This window comes from Canis aureus, chromosome 6, assembly GCF_053574225.1.
Source record: "Canis aureus isolate CA01 chromosome 6, VMU_Caureus_v.1.0, whole genome shotgun sequence".
NCBI classification, from domain to species: domain Eukaryota; kingdom Metazoa; phylum Chordata; class Mammalia; order Carnivora; family Canidae; genus Canis; species Canis aureus.
The window spans coordinates 27,046,202-27,062,564 of record NC_135616.1 but is presented as its reverse complement, the minus strand read 5'-3'; the positions used below and the strand labels follow the sequence as shown (position 1 = coordinate 27,062,564).

Here is a 16,363-nt window from a genome sequence, read left to right as displayed (position 1 = left end):
CAGCAGCGCACAGCAAGGGAAGGGGCAGGGAAGAAATGAATAGGCAAATGGACACAAGTGAACATCTAAGAGAAACAGGTTTAGAGGATGACATTTCAGTGATTCACTGAGTGACAAGGCAAGAGCTAGCCCTCTGCTAAGGAGATTTGGACCATGACAAACTGATGAAGGCAGGAAGAGGAAAGGAAACGCTCAACTGCCTCACCACCTCTGGTCCGCAGGCACTGCAGAAAAAGGAAAGGGCATTAAAGAGTGTGAGAACAGGAGGGACCAGAGGCCAGGGTGAGGGCAGTAGTCAAGAACATACACCTAACTAACTTTTTTTGATTTTTTCAAAGCTTGGGAAACACACCCACCCACATACACAAACTGCTTCCTCCACTGAATGAAAAGGCAGTAATTATCTAATGTAGAAAAATTAATTCATAAATGTATGAAAAAGAAAAGCAGCGACTGTTTTCCCCCGTAGATCCCCTCCACCCCCTCCTGCTCTCCTAGTTGGTTAGTCTTGAAACCATTTTATTCACCACTTCTCTCCTGCTGGGGTCATCTGAGGAACATCATGTGTCTGAAAGGTTTTCTTCTCAGTATTTGATATTTCAGAGAAATGTATTTATAGAATTTAGCACAAAAAGCCTTTTTATGCATGCATATGAAAAACACAGAAGAGGGCAGCTCCAGTGGCTCAGTGGTTTAGTGCCACCTTCAGCCCAGGGTGTGATCCTGGAGACCTGGGATGGAGTCCCATGTTGGGCTCCCTGCATGGAGCCTGCTTCTCCCTCTCCCTCTCCCTCTCCCTCTGCCTCTGCCTCTGCTTGTGTGTGTGTGTGTGTGTGTGTGTGTGTCATGAATGAATAAATAAAATCTTAAAAAAAAACAATAACAACACAGAAGAGAATATACAGATTTTTAAAAAATAAGATCAGAAAGTCAGGATTATATGTTTTCTATCCAAATACACCTGTAGTATTATTTTACATTTGAAAACTACTAAGTTTAAAAAAATTACCTTTTTGTCCCGACTTCCAGTGAAGAAATACTTGCTATCAGGACTCCAATCACAAGACCAAATAATTCTACTGTGCACAGCAGTTACTTTGTTGGTAAAGGCAAAGAGGCTAAAAACTGGGTCTGAAAGAAACACCATACACATGACTCACAAAGCAGAGTTGTCTTTATCTGTAGAAACCTATGGTTATGTGCCATATCCATCAAGCCCTTTAGCTATCAATTTATTCATGTGGACTTTTGCAACACACTAAGCAGCTGGCCCTCACCAGAAGGCTATAGGCACACAGTTACTCTCCCAGGAGGGAAAGCTCTCTAGTGACATCTTCCAGGTGCTTAACTAAAATTTAACTTATGCCCATGAGAGAAGCCTGAGCAATTTAACTTTACTCAGGAAGTGGCCAGATTTACACATATGGATAAAAGAGTAATGCACTCTTCAATAATGGAAAAAAAAACAAAAACAAAAACAAAAACAAATGAATGAAAACTTTAAAAAAATCTTTGCCCTGGAGCGCCTGCGTGGCTCAGTAGGTGAAGCATCTGCCTTTGGCTCAGGTCACAGAGCCCCACATCTGGCTCCCTGCTCAGTTGGTAGTCTGCTCCTCCCTTTACCTCTGCCTACTAACTTCTCCTGCTTGTTTTCTCCTTGGTAATCTGTCAAGTGAATAAATAAAATCTTAAAAAACAGGGATGCCTGGGTGGCTCAATGGTTGAGCGTCTGCCTTTAGCCCAGGGCCTGATCCTGGAGACCCGGAATCGAGTCCCACATCGGGCTCCCTGCATGGAGCCTGCTTCTCCCTCTGCCTTTGTCTCTGCCTCTCTTCTCTCTGTGTCTCTCATGAATAAATAAAAAAAAAATCTTAAAAAAAAAAAACAACCTTTTCCCTTTTAAGATTTAAATGTAAGATAACTACTAGCCCTCAGGGGGACTAAACCTAAAACATATAATTACTTATGAAGAGGGAAGAGGAATATATCTATTAACCATAATCCATAAAGATACAATACATTAATGGATATATCATTAGTTTCACATCAACTTTTTATAAAGTAAAAGCTGCATGTTAGGAAATCACTAGTTGCAAAAGAAATCAATCTGTTCTAATATGTACTGTTTAATATGTGTCAGTCTAAAATACAAGAAACTAAGAGACTAGGAATACCACAAGATCAAACTGCATGCAAGTTATATCAATGGAAAAATTAAAACAATTACACAACATGAAGATATATTAAACACTCTTTAGACTTTACCCAAAGAAACCAGGGTAAGAGAAATAGGCTATGCTCCAACAACACAAAGGTTTGTTGTTGGTTTTTTTTTCCCTTTGTTTTTAATTAATGCCAGAATATGCCACTCATTCAGTTTTATGCTGGCATTCTGAAACAATCCACAAAATCCATATTTTTTAGATTTCTGTTTCTTTTAACGGAGATGTCTGAATACTTGCCATCTTGACTATATAATCACAAGAAGTCAACTCAAAGATCACTGTGTTTAAATCTTATAAGGAAGGTCAAGTCTTCCTCAGAATACAACTATGAAAGATTTCATGAAAATGAGACTGTGGCCTTCACCCTGGTATTACTTCTACTCCTCTTCAACTAGTAGCTCCTCACTAGATAAAATAGTAGTAGATAAAATGGACATATGTGTTTCACTAGTAATTTTCCAACTAGAAGCTGTTTTACCTAACTCAGGTGAGATTGTGTCCTGCCTTTTCCACAATGACCAGGTTCGATCTCTGGAAACAGCTAGTAAGAACTTGTCGTTAGGTGAGAAGGCCATCTGCGTGACAGTCAAACTGTGAAAAACTAAATTCTGCACCTGTTTCCAAGATGTAGTGTTCCAAAGAATGATGGCTGCATGCTCTTTCTTAGCTGCCTGGAGGACAGAGATGAAACAAGCAATTTAAGTAGAAATAAACTGGAAAAAAACCCACATTAAAAATAAATAATATATTGTCTCTATGGGTATGTTTTATTTATATGTATAAATGAGGAAAAAATTCAGAGCAGGTACATACTACAAGCAGGTGTAATCTCCTGGAAGAAGAAGACTGGGATTAGCATAGGTAACTCATCAGAAACTGACACTGTCATCACAATATTTCAATGTTTTATAAGAAGAATACCTTTGTGTATTAATTTGTAATTAAGAGTTTAGAAACTTTCACTTCTGGTCAATATGATGGAGGACTGGGGACTGGACTGACTCTTGTGTGAAATAACTAAAAACAAAAAACAAAAAACAAAACAGACATAGTGCCTGGAAATAACAGCACTCCAAAATACGAGGTATCTGGCAACAAAGAACACTCATCTCTGGGACAAAATGAATTTGACTGGGAGAAAAAAAAACGAACCTCACTGAACTCTGTGACAACTTCAAACAGCTAAAGAAGTGTAACTAGGGATCCCTGGGTGGCGCAGCGGTTTGGCGCCTGCCTTTGGCCCAGGGCGCGATCCTGGAGACCTGGGATCGAATCCCACGTCGGGCTCCCGGTGCATGGAGCCTGCTTCTCCCTCTGCCTATGTCTCTGCCTCTCTCTCTCTCTCTCTCTCTGTGTGACTATCATAAATAAATAAAAATAAAAAAAAAAAAAAAAATAAAGAAGTGTAACTAGAGTCTCCACAAAGGAAGAAAAGAAAAAATACTTAAAAAGATAATTGCCGAAAAATTTCCAAATGTGATAAAAACAATAAACCTACAGATCCAAGAAGTTCAATAAAACCCAAAACATGAAGAAAATTATATAGAAAATAATCACATTGTTTACAACCAGCAATAAAAAATAAAATTGCAGTTGGAGGGGAAAAGCCCACCACCAAGAAACAAAAAAATTACAGCAAATTCCTATCAGAAACAATGCAAAAAAAAAAAGGAGCTCCATTGTTAAAGTACTGAGAGGAAAACCAACATCTTACCCACTATAAAAATTATTATTGAAAAATGAGGGAGAGACAGAGTCTGTCAGACAGGCAGCTCAAAAAATTCAGGACCAGCAGAAATACATTACCAGGAATGTTAAAGAATATCCTTTAGGCAGAAAGAAACTGGTATCTGCTGGAAAATTTTTTATTTATATCTCTTCAAAAGATAACTGACTGATCACGGGGATCCCTGGGTGGCTCAGAGGTTCGGCGCCTGACTCTGGCCCAGGGTTTGATTTTGGAGTCCCAGGATCGAGTCCCGAATCGGGCTCCTGGCATGGAGCCCACTTCTCCCTCTGCCTGTGTTTCTCTCTCTCTTTTCCTCTCTCTCTATGTCTATCATGGATAAATAAATAAAATCTTGAGGAATTTCTCTGAAGAAGTAAAGTGTCCAACAAAACCACAGTAGGGGGAAACAGAAGTATACTTCTGTGAAGTTCCTAAATCATTCATGAAACAGTGCAACATTACTTGAAGGCAGACTGTGGCAAATTACAGATGTACACTATGAAATGAAAGACAACCAATAAAATTACACAGTAGTTATATCTACTAACCAAACAAAAGAAATAAAACAGACTCATAAGAAGTAATCAATTAACCCAAAGTAAGTAAAATGAAAAAAAAGAAAGGATGGAACAAATAGAAAACAAAATAGCAAGATGACAGATTTAAATCTAAGCATATTATTTATTACATTAAGGGACACCTGGGTGGCTCAGTCAGTTGAGCATCTCCCTTCTGCTCAAGTCATGATCTCAGGGTCCTGGGATCAAGCCCCACATCAGGCTCTCTGCTTAGCAGGGAGTCTACCTCTCCCTCTCACTCTGCACTCTCTCTTTCTCAAATAAATAAATAAAATCTTTATTTAAAAAAAAATCTCTAATTAAAAATTATATCTCATGTTTTTTTTAAAGTAAATGGCCTCACAATTGCCACTATTAAAATGGAAGATTATCAAGATGAATAAAAAAGTAAGATCCAACTGTATGCTGTCTTTAAGAAACCCACTTGAAAAAAAAAAAGGAAACAAATAGCTGAAGAGTACAAGGGTGGAAAAAAGATACATAATTCAAGCACTTCTCAAAAGAAAGCTGGAGTGGGTATATTAACATTGGACAACATAGATTTGAGAGCACAACATATGGCCAGAAATAAAGAGGATCATTCCATAATGATAAACTAGTCAATTAATCAAGAGAACATAAATCATAAATGTTTTAATAGCAGAGCTCCAAAATATAAAAACTGATTGAAAAACAAGTATTAAAAGATAAGCCCACAACCATATAGATCTCAAAAAGCTACTCTCAATAAAACTCAAAAGTATCGAGACATAACACTATCAACCAATCTGACATAATTCACATTTTCAGAACACTCCACCTAACAGAAAGAGAATTCACATCCTTTATTTTTTTTTTTTTAAAGATATTATTTATTTATTCATGAGAGACACAGGCAGAGGGAGAAGCAGGCTCCATGCAGGGAGCCCAATGTGGGACTCGATCCCAGGACTCCAGGATCATGCCCTGGGCAGAAGGCAGGCACTAAACCGCTGCCACCCAGGGATCCCGAATCCACATCCTTTTTAACTGAACATGGAAATTTACCATGTTCCAAGATTACCAAGATTAAATTTCAAAGGATTCAAATTATACTATGTTTTCTGACCATAAAGAAATTAAATTAGAAATCAGTAACAGAAAGATATTTGGAAAACACTCAGTATAAGGAAACTAAATAATAAATCTCAAAATAACCTATAGGTAAAAAGACAAAATCAAGAGAAATTTAAAAATATTTTTAGTGAAAATGAACAGAACTATCAAAACTTTAATACTTAGAGGGACACGTGGGTGGCTCAGTGGTTGAGTATCTGCCTTTGGCTCAGGGCGTGATCTCAGGTCCTTGGATCAAGTCCCACATCAGGCTCCTTGCAGGGACCCTGCTTCTCCTTCTGCCTATGTCTCTGCCTCTCTGTTTCTCATGAATAAATAAATAAAATCTTTAAAAAAAAGCTTTTTAAAAAACAAATTAATAATAATACTTAGAAAATTATAGCACTCAACATCTGTATTAGAAAGATCTGAAATCGGGATCCCTGGGTGGCGCAGCGGTTTGGCGCCTGCCTTTGGCCCAGGGCGCGATCCTGGAGACCCAGGATCAAATCCCACGTCGAGCTCCCGGTGCATGGAGCCTGCTTCTCCCTCTGCCTATGTCTCTGCCTCTCTCTCTCTCTCTCTCTCTGTGACTATCATAAATAAAAAAATAAAAAATTATAGAAAGATCTGAAATCAATGGCTTCAGCTTTAGCCTTATTAAACTAGAAACAGTAGAGGAAATGAAATCTAAGAAAAAAAACCAGCAAAAAATCAATGAAACAGAAACAAGAACAGCAGCAGAGGAAAATCCACAAAACCAAAAAGCTGGTTATTTGAAAATACCAAAAAAATAATTATTTTCCCGATTAATTCTCAGAAAGCTCTCCACCCCAAAAAAAGGTATGAGAGAGAAGACACAAATTGCTGATAACAGTTGTAAGAAAGATGACATCTGGGGCACCTGGGTGACTCAGTTGATTAAGTACCTGCCTTCAGTTCAAGTTATGATCACAGGGTTCCTGGGATCGAGCCCCATGTCCAGCTCCCTGCTCAGCAGAGAGTCTGCTTCCCCCTCTCCCTCTGCGCCTTGGCTTGTGTTCTCTCCATCTTACTACCTTCTCAAGTAAAAAAATAAAATCTTAAAAAAAAAAAAAAAAAAAACAAAGGTAACATCACCAGATATTCTTTCAATATTAAAAGGGACAAATTGGGATCCCTGGGTGGCGCAGCGGTTTAGCGCCTGCCTTTGGCCCAGGGCGCGATCCTGGAGACCCAGGATCGAATCCCATATCGGGCTCCTGGTGCATGGAGCCTGCTTCTCCCTCTGCCTATGTCTCTGCGTCTCTCTCTCTCTCTCTCTCTCTCTCTCTCTCTCTCTGTGTGACTATCATAAATAAATAAAAAAATTTAAAAAAAAATAAATAAATAAAAGGGACAAATTTTCTGAAAAATACAAACTACCAAAGTGCACTCAAGAAAAGCTACACAGTCCTATATCTATTAAAGATATTATATTTCTAGTTAAAAACTTTGCCACAAAGAAAACTCCAGGATTGGTTGGCTTACTGGGGATTTTTCTCAAAAATTTAAAAAGATAGTAATACAAATTCTACACAAACTCTTCCAGAAAATTGCAGAGGAAGAAATATTTCTAAGAGGCTAATATTACTCTGAAACCAAAACCATATAAAGAAAACTATATTTCAAAAAAAATAAAAATAAAAAAAGAAAACTATATTTCAATATCCATCATATATTATATACAAAAGTTTAACAAAATTTTAGAAAAATTAGTCCAACAGTATATAAAATGATAATGTACTATAAACAGGTGGGGTTTGGTTCCAGGAATGTGACGTTGGTTTATTATTCTAAAAATCCGTGTAATTCACCATATTAATAAACTGAAAAGGGGAAACCATATGATCATATCAACAGATGAAGAAAAAATACTTAACAAAATCTATCTTCCATTCCTGATAAAAACTCTCTGCAGAGGCACCTGGGTGGCTCAGTCAGTTGAGGATCTGCCTCTGGCTCATGAGGGTCATAATCCTGGGGTCCTGGGATCGAGTCCCATGTCAGGCTCCCTGCTCAGTGAGCAACCTGCTTCTCCCTCTCCCCTGCCCCTGCTCACGTTCTCTCTCTTGCTCACTCTCTCTCTCAAATAAATACAAATCTTTAAAAAAAAAAAAAAAAAAAAAAAAAAAAAAAACCAAAACAAAACCTCTCTGCAAACTAGAAATTGGAGGCAACCTGAGAGAGAAGAATCACAAAAAAGTCTATAGCAAACATCACCTGTAATGGACAAAGAAGGAATCCTGAGGTGAGGAATTAGGCCAAGGATTTCTGCTATTACTATACCATTTCTATCCAACATTAAGACATGCATATGAGGAAGGAAATTTCTTTACTCATAGGCAACATAAGAATCTATATGGAAATGCTATAGCATGTATAATAAAGGTACAAATTAAAAAAAAAAAAAAAAAGGTACAAATTTAGAAAGCTCCCAGGATGTAAGATCAATATACAAAAAGCAAGGAAAAGATACAAAATATTTGAAATAAGGGTAAATCTGACAGAATTGCCTAAGACCTGACACTGAAAACTACAAAACAAACATTCCTAATAGTAAGATGTTAACAATGGGAAAATTGGGTGAGATAAAACTATATATTATCTCCGCAACATTTTGTTAAATCTACCATCATTCTAAAATAAAATGTTTACTGGGACGCCTGGGTGGCTCAGTGGTTGAGCGTCTGCCTTCGGCTCAGGGTGTGATCCTGGAGTTCTGGGATCAAGTCCTGCATCAGGCTCCCCGCAGGGAGCTTGCTTCTCCTTCTCCCTATGTCTCTGCCTCCTTGTGTCTCTGATGAATAATAAAATATTTAAATAAAATGTTTACTTTAAAAAATCATCCTGAGAAATTAAAGACCTAAATAAATGAGACAGTGCATTTGCATGTCAAAAAACCCAATATTGTTATAATCTCCTCCAAATAACTTTGAAAAGTAAGAAGAGAATTGGTTCCTGATTTCAAGACCTATTACAAAAAGCTACAGCTATTAAAAGAATGTGGTACTGCATCAACATAAGAAAAAAAGATGAACAGAAGAAAATAAAAGTGTAGAAAAAGACTCATACATATATAGACAGGTGATTTCTAGCAAAGGTGCAAAAGGCAGTAAATAAAAGAGTAGTCTTTTCAACAAATAATGATGGTACAATTGGATACTGACATGCAAAAAAACCCAACTTTAACCTAAATTCCAGGCCAAATGCAAAGAATGCAAGAATTAAAGATGTAAACATAAAACTTAAAATCTACAAAACTCCTAGAACAAAATGTAGCAGATCTTTGTGACCTTCAGTTAGGCAAAGATTCCTTAGACATTACACAAAAAGCACACAACCCAATACAGAAAAAAAACTGGTAAATCAGACTTCACCAAAACATATAACTTCTGCTCTTTGAAAAACACAGTTAGGGAAATGAGGACAAGTCATTGGGAATAATTATCTAAATAGCATTTATCTGATAGTTGTATCCAGTGTATATAAAGAACTTTCCCAAATTCAGTAGTGGAAAAACAATTGCTATAAAGAAATGGGCAGAAGATTTGAAGATACTTCATCAAAGAAGAGATACAGATGGAAAATTAGCACATAAAAAGATGCTCAACAACACTGGTCTTGTGGAAAATGCAAATTACAATCACGAGATGTTACCCACCAAACTGAATAGTTAAAAAGATTGACCGTGGAGTACAAAATATTGATAAGGGTGTGAAGCTACTCAAAGTCCCTCTGCTGGCGGGAACTGCAAAATGGTACAACCACTTTGGAAAATAGATTGGCAGTTTCTTTTTTTAAGATTTTATTTATTTATTCCTGAGCTGGAAGGAAGGAAGGAAGGAAGGAAGGAAGGAAGGAAGGAAGGAAGGAAGGAAGGAAGGAAGGAAATACGGCATGATTCCACTTATATAAATTTTAGAAGATACAAACTACTCTATCATGACAGGAAACAGATTAGTGGTTTCCTAGGGATGAGGCAGCAGAGGGTAAGAAGGAGCAGGGAAGAGGACTTACCAAGGGACAAAGGAAATAATCTAGGGTTGATGGCTATGTCTATTATCTTACTTGTGGTCGTGATTTCACAGGTATAAACAAACATGTTAAAACTTATCAAACTGTTCACTTTCAACACGCAACTTATAGTATGCTACTAACACCCAAATAAAATTGCTAAAAATGTTAGTTTCAAAGAAAGATACATCTAATCATCTGCTTTACCAAAGAAAACCAAATATGTGGCTGGCATCTTCAAGAAACCCAGCTACCTTCAGGTAAATCTGCAGATTTAAACTTTCCAAGCCACACTAACATCCACATCGCTTTTCTATTGTTTATTTAAATATAAAATACACAGAACAAGTATACAAATAACAAAAAGAAAGCTGCACATTTTTGCTATAAAAGCAAGACCATTTGAAAAGGAAAAATAATCAATTATATGACCAACAGTGCCCAAAAGCTAAAAACAAATAAGCTGCTCAATAGAAGCATGGCTTTTCCTGATACCACACTCCATTCTTTCCACAGGCCCCTGCCACCAAGGAAGTATTCTCAGTACCATCCTCACAGAGGGACAAGCAAAGGACATAAGGCAGGAGGGGTATATTGATACTTATGACGCCTCACAATATAGGCCAACAGCAAGAAGCTGCAGAAAGAGCAGGGACAGAGGAGCCTAGCCACATAGGCAGCTCGCATTATCACATTTAAAACAAGTAAATGAATTTTAGAAAATGTAGAGAAATATGTAGATCTCAGACCTTTCAGACAATCCTCCATACACACTGGCTCCTTCCACAGAGTATGAATATATGGATAAATACTGAATTTTAAGTTTGGGATCATTCTCCCAGGCAAAAGCTTGAAGAGCACTATTCCACAGTGCCATGTGCTAGTGAGCAGGCACCACCCTGCCTCACCCTGGCATAGGCTGAGGGACTCCATTCACTTCAGTCGATACCACATCTGTTCCTGGAGAAACTCAAATGGAGCAGAGGGCTCCTTCTCATTTCCCTGTGTCTTCAGGGCTCCCAATTATTTCAATTTATTTATTATCTTTTTAGGTCACTTAGAAACATCTGATTAAATACATCAGGCAAGGGACTCCTGGGTGGTTCAGCGGTTAGCGCCTGCCTTCAGCCCAGGGCACAAGCCTGGAGTCCTCGGATCGAGTCCCGCATCGGGCTCCCTGCAGAGCCTGCTTCTCCCTCTGCCTGGTCTCTGCCTCTGTGTCTCTCATGAATAAATAAATAAAATCTTAAAAAAAAATAAATAAATCGGGCATACATCAACTTAAACCAAGTATTTAAAAACAAAAGTGTGTGGCTCAAACAGATTTAAAATCCAACTGCAGGCTTTATTTTATTTCTCTTTATGTAAGCTCTACACACTCAACATGGGGCTTGAACTCACCATCCCGATATTAGGAGTCACATGGTCTACTAACTGAGGTAGCCAGGTGCCCCTCAATTGCAAGATTTTGAAGGGAAAGAAGGGAAATGAGATTGAGAAAGTAAGTTCAGAAAAAAGTAGGTCCCAGTGGCCTTTCACGGAGCATTCTGCCTCTATTACCACAACTTTTAAGAGCCTGAGGACTCAAATAACATGTCACCAAGTAGAATAAAAAAAATTCCCTACCTTACATGCTGAGGCAAGCAGAGTCTTTGAATTGCTACAAGCAACACAAAATATTTCATAACCATGTCCATATCTAAAATTTAAAAAAAAATGCATGATCCCTTTATTAGTATATATACTTATTTTCATGCTGCAAAGTTTTAACATGTGAAAAGAACATCAATCTCCGTAACATACAATTCTTTTAGGGACATTACATTTCTGTCTAGGCAAGCATTTAGGGTAAAAAACAGAGAGACTGGGAAACAGGCCAGCTTCCTAAAAGTGCTACAACTTATTCAAACAATTAGATTAAAATACATTTCACACCTCCACCCCCACCAGCCAATACAACAGATAAATCCAGGAAAGGTTTTGATGGAAAAACACCCAAGGGAAAAAAACAAAAAACAGAATAATAAATCTTAGAAGTCCTTTTGAAAAAGGGAAAGAAATGGGGCACCTGGGTGGCTCAGTTGATTAAGCATCTGCCTTTAGCTCAGGTCACAATCTCAGGGTCCTGGGATCAAGCCCCACAGTGGGCTCTTTGATCAGGAGGGAGTTGGTTTCTCCCTTTCACTCTCCCTCTGTGCTATCCCTCTCTCTCAAATAAATAAGTAAAATCATTAAAAAAAAAAAAAAAAAAAAGTAAAAGAGATATAATGCTATGTCTCTACTTTAAAAACAAAGACCAATAAAAATCTAGTAAATACACAGTAATATAAAAATCTATGTGAAGTTTGATTCTTGTCCCTTATCCACTAAAGATTTTTAGATGGGGGGACAATATAAGTAACAAGAAAGCAAAGGAGAAAATCAAGTTGTGGGGAGAAAAAAAAATTACAAGTTATGACAGAATCAGACCAAATAGATTTGCACAGTTTAACTTACAGTTTTTGAACTTCAGGCCATAAAGTATTCTGCAGAAGATGATCCTCAGTGGGAGGTTCTATAATAAACGTATAGCACTGGAATTATTTTTTTTCTGATTTCATGCAAATGAGTAAATTCTACAGCACTTACTTAGGTCAACAGTGACAGGTATCATACTATGTGTACTAATGACTCTTATTAAACCACCTTTTTACCATTTCTTACCAGTAAGTATGGAAGGTTGAAAGGCCACTGGTTGATACTCGAAACTGGTACTAGTTAATAGTTCCTCTTCATCAGAAGGCTGAGAGGCTATATCTCCTAGTGTAAATGAAACACATCAACATCATGAATATAGCCCCTATATGTATATGTCTTGTACATGTCCCAATATCACAACCATCAGAAAGCAGTGGCACTTCAAAGTACTAATTGTACTTCAAAGATGCATCACTGTGATTCCAAAGCCAAGGGTATTTCCATTACTTCAATATCTTCCAAATTCCAAATGTGTTCCTTGAAGCACCAGTCAATTCCACGGATTCTTTTTTCTTTCTTTTTTGTTTTTTGAGATTCTATTTATCCATTCATAGAGAAACAGAGAGAGAGGCAGAGACACAGGCAGAGGGAGAAGCAGGCTCCATGCAGGGAGCCCAACATGGGACTCGATCCTGGGTCTCCAGGAGGCGCTAAACCGCTGCGCCACCAGGGCTGCCCAGATTCCTTTTTTCTTTGACCTAACATTTCCCAAATTTTTAAAAAAATCAGATTCTTCAGGCCACCCATATTAACATGTGGTATTCAAAAAAAAACGTGGTAGTGGTAGTGCTCTATGAAACACACTTTGTGAAAGCTGTACCTATTTCAGGGTCTACATATGGCCAAAGTATTTATTATGAAATGTCTGATGGAGAAAGCAGACAAATGTGTTGTGATTTAAAAAAAAAAAAATCAGGGCACCTAAGGGGTGCAGTCGGTGAAGTGTCTGCCTTTGGCTCAGGTCATGATCTCAGGGTCCTGGGATCAAGCCTCCTATTGGGCTCTCTGCTCAGTAGGGAGTCGGCTTTTCCCTCTTCCTCTATATCTCTCTTGCTTTCACTCTCTCAAATAAATAAAATCTAAGAAAAAAAAAAAATCAGGGGTGCCTGGGTGGCACAAGCAGTTAAGTGGCCACCTCTTGTATTGGCAGCTTGGGTTGTAATTTCAGGGTCATGGCATCAAGCCCCACGTCAGGATCCATGCTCAGTTTGGAATCTGCTTAAGACCTCTCTCTCCCTCTGCCTCCAGCTCACTCTCTCTAAAATAAATAAATAAACCTTTAAAAAATTTTTTTAAATCAGTAATGAACATGAAGTACATATTATCCAAGTGTTTAACTAGATTATTTATTTATTCATTCATTCATTCATTCATTCATTCATTCATTTATTTTTATAACTAGATTTTAAACACCACTATGGATTCAAAACTTTTGGACACTAAAAGCCTTACCTTGAAAGACAGCTTTATTTGATAACCCCAAGGCAGGGACTGTAGCTCCTTCTGGAAGATCACTGTCCTGCTGGAATAAAAAGTATGATACATGTTTTAAATACTAGAAGTTACTACTACACCTCAGGCACACAAAAATGTCATGCTCATAAATGCAGAGGAGCAATTTAAAGATCACATTGAGTGGATATCTGCCCACACTTCCATTTTCTAAACCAACAGATGCAATGCTAAGCAATTACTCTCTGAAGACAGGCTGCAGTTAACCCCCAACGTTCTACACCCAATCCATAAAGTCCAGCATCCTTTCTTCCATGAGCTCATCAAACTCTAACAGTTCAGTGAGTTTCAGAGTCTGAGAAGGCATGCACTGGTCTGGTTTCTAGCAAAGAATAGGCTGAAAATGGCATGCATGGGGATCTACTTCCAAGAGTCTCCCAAAAATATCCTAATGATACTCCTGCAAACATGACCATTTCCTAAAAAAGCACGGAGTATTTTCATGAAACATATTTAAATAACTCGGTATCTTTAAAAAAAATTTTAGAGTACTGTCTGAAGTGCCAATAATCTATTTATACTATGCAATTTACATCAAATTAAAAGAAACTATATGCTAACTATAAAAATTGGCACATGTCCAGATGATAAGAGCATTTCTTACAATTCAGACTTTAATATACAAAGGCTGGAACTCAACACAAACATGAGCAATGGGAACTTAAGCCTTCATCAGGAACAACAGTCCAGGATATAAGAGACAGCATGCTTTATTTCAGACACCAAGAACAACAAACCAGCATGGAAAAGAGAAGCAAGAAGCATTCCTACAAACTTGTCCCCACATTCAGAATGGGAACAAAACCCAAAGTACAGCAAGAAGCTTTCCGGTCTAGGCAATTTCTGTATCTTAGGACACAGAATTGACTGTTTACCTGGACTAAGGCTTTCATGGAATCCCAAAACCACATTTCAACCCCTAGAATTGAGAGATCCTGAAACTAACTGCCCTTCCACCCCTGCAGCTCTATATAATAATCCCAATCAAGAGTTCCTTTTTAATCTCATTCCCATTGTCTATTATGATTAGAAACAAGCAGAATAGAATCTTAAATCTTCTCATCATCAAGAAAGCCTATGTATACTGAGGTGCCCAGTATACAGTCAAGGAAATTTAGTTGGAAAGTTTATTTCAAATGACTCATTTTCTTCTTCTTCAGTCTTATCCAGACTGGTGTTAGCTGCCCTGCTTTCAGTCTCCAGGCTCAAATGTATCCTGGTCTCACATAATACTTTCTACACCAAAGTACTTTTCAGAACCTTCTTTGGTTAGAGGACCTCCTTCCCCCCGCCAACAGAGCCCCCCAGTCTAATTGTGCCTGCCTCCCAAGGTCCTCCAGCACTTGGACTTTCTCCCATTCTCTCCATTTCCCTGGCTATACTACTCTTCATTTGAATAGCTATGGCTACCCCGATGCTCACTCGCTCACTCCCTCTCCCTTCCTTCCCCCTTCTCCCTACACTTATCCTTTTAAATCTCAGAACCAAATCTGTGACCCAACTCTCAGTGAAGAACCATATGAGGCTCACACTTCTGTGTAACACAACTATCTTCCTAATTTCATAACTTTGAAACTAATTACTTTATAATTTTTATAATTTATATATCATTGGTCTCACCTAATAATTCCAAGTACTTCAACTCCACTGCTCCCTATCCCTAACCTACAGCTACATGGAAATCTTGAAAGTATGGCCTACTATATATTGTTTTATTTTAAGTACCTGTCACAGTGATGATACATGGCTCCTGCCTTGACATAATGTAATTCTTCACAGTGTCTCAGGCTACCTTTTAAAGATATTTCTGGTTTTAACATTTAAATTATTGTATGCCACAGTGTGCAAAAAAGGTTGTCAAGCCAATAACATGATTTGACTTCCTTTCTAGCAATGAGCTTCCTTTACAGATTTAAGCAAAAAATTTCTTAAATGAAGGGGATCCCAGAGTGGCTCAGCGATTTGGTGCCTGCCTTCCATCCAGGGAGTGATCCTGGAGTCCTGGGATCGAGTCCCACGTTGGGCTCCCTGCATGGAGCCTGCTTCTCCCTCTGTCTGTGTCTCTGCCTCTTTCTTTCTCTCTCTCTCTCATGAATAAATAAATAAAATCTTAAAAACAAATTTTTTCTTAAATGAAGTGCATGGATTTAAGCTGAAACATTTAGAAGAATACTCACATTATAAAGCACAAGATTCATAGACTGGCCTGTAATGGCACAAAAATTTTCCACAAAATTCCGAGGTGCAGAAAATACCCGAAGAACTTTTTCATCTGCTCCAGATACAAACTGAAACCGATTAATCATTGCCAAACATTTCAGGTCATATCCATGTATCTGAGGCCTGGCAATTTCATGCCAAGTCACCTGGGTATTAAAATAGGATAAACAAAAATGATCATACATTTCAAAATCAAATTCTTTTTTTTTTAAGATTTTATTTATTTATTCATGAGAGAGACAGACAGAGAGAGAGAGAGAGAGAGAGGCAGAGACACAGGCAGAGAGAAAAGCAGGCTCCATGCAGGGAGCCCAATGTGGGACTCCATCTTGGGACTCCAGGGTCGTTGCCCGGAGCCGAAGGCAGGTGCTTAACCACTGAGTCACCCAGGCATCCCTCAAATTCATTTCAACAAGCAAAATATGAGATGCAAAATCATTTATTATGCCATGGAAATATGACCACAGAGCAGA

At 38.1% G+C, this 16,363-nt stretch overlaps 1 protein-coding gene across 6 annotated transcripts in view; it reads right to left on the bottom strand.

The window, feature by feature from the left end:
- The window catches only part of ELP2 (elongator acetyltransferase complex subunit 2), a 48,698-nt gene that overhangs the window by 7,543 nt on the left and 24,792 nt on the right, over positions 1–16,363 (bottom strand). For 3 of the 6 annotated variants that reach the window (XR_013381372.1, XM_077900503.1, XM_077900498.1), the window contains exons 13-19: positions 15,848–16,036; positions 13,611–13,680; positions 12,345–12,440; positions 12,138–12,195; positions 11,268–11,340; positions 2,704–2,896; positions 1,010–1,131 (exon numbers count right to left, since the gene is read on the bottom strand). Coding sequence is in view for 5 of the 6 variants with exons in the window: in XM_077900503.1 (XP_077756629.1) it covers positions 1,010–1,131; positions 2,704–2,896; positions 11,268–11,340; positions 12,138–12,195; positions 12,345–12,440; positions 13,611–13,680; positions 15,848–16,036 (801 nt within the window). In the remaining variant the exon portion in view is untranslated. The remainder of the gene's footprint in view (positions 1–1,009; positions 1,132–2,703; positions 2,897–11,267; positions 11,341–12,137; positions 12,196–12,344; positions 12,441–13,610; positions 13,681–15,847; positions 16,037–16,363) is intronic. The other 3 variants (XM_077900500.1, XM_077900501.1, XM_077900502.1) reach the window with 3 other exon arrangements.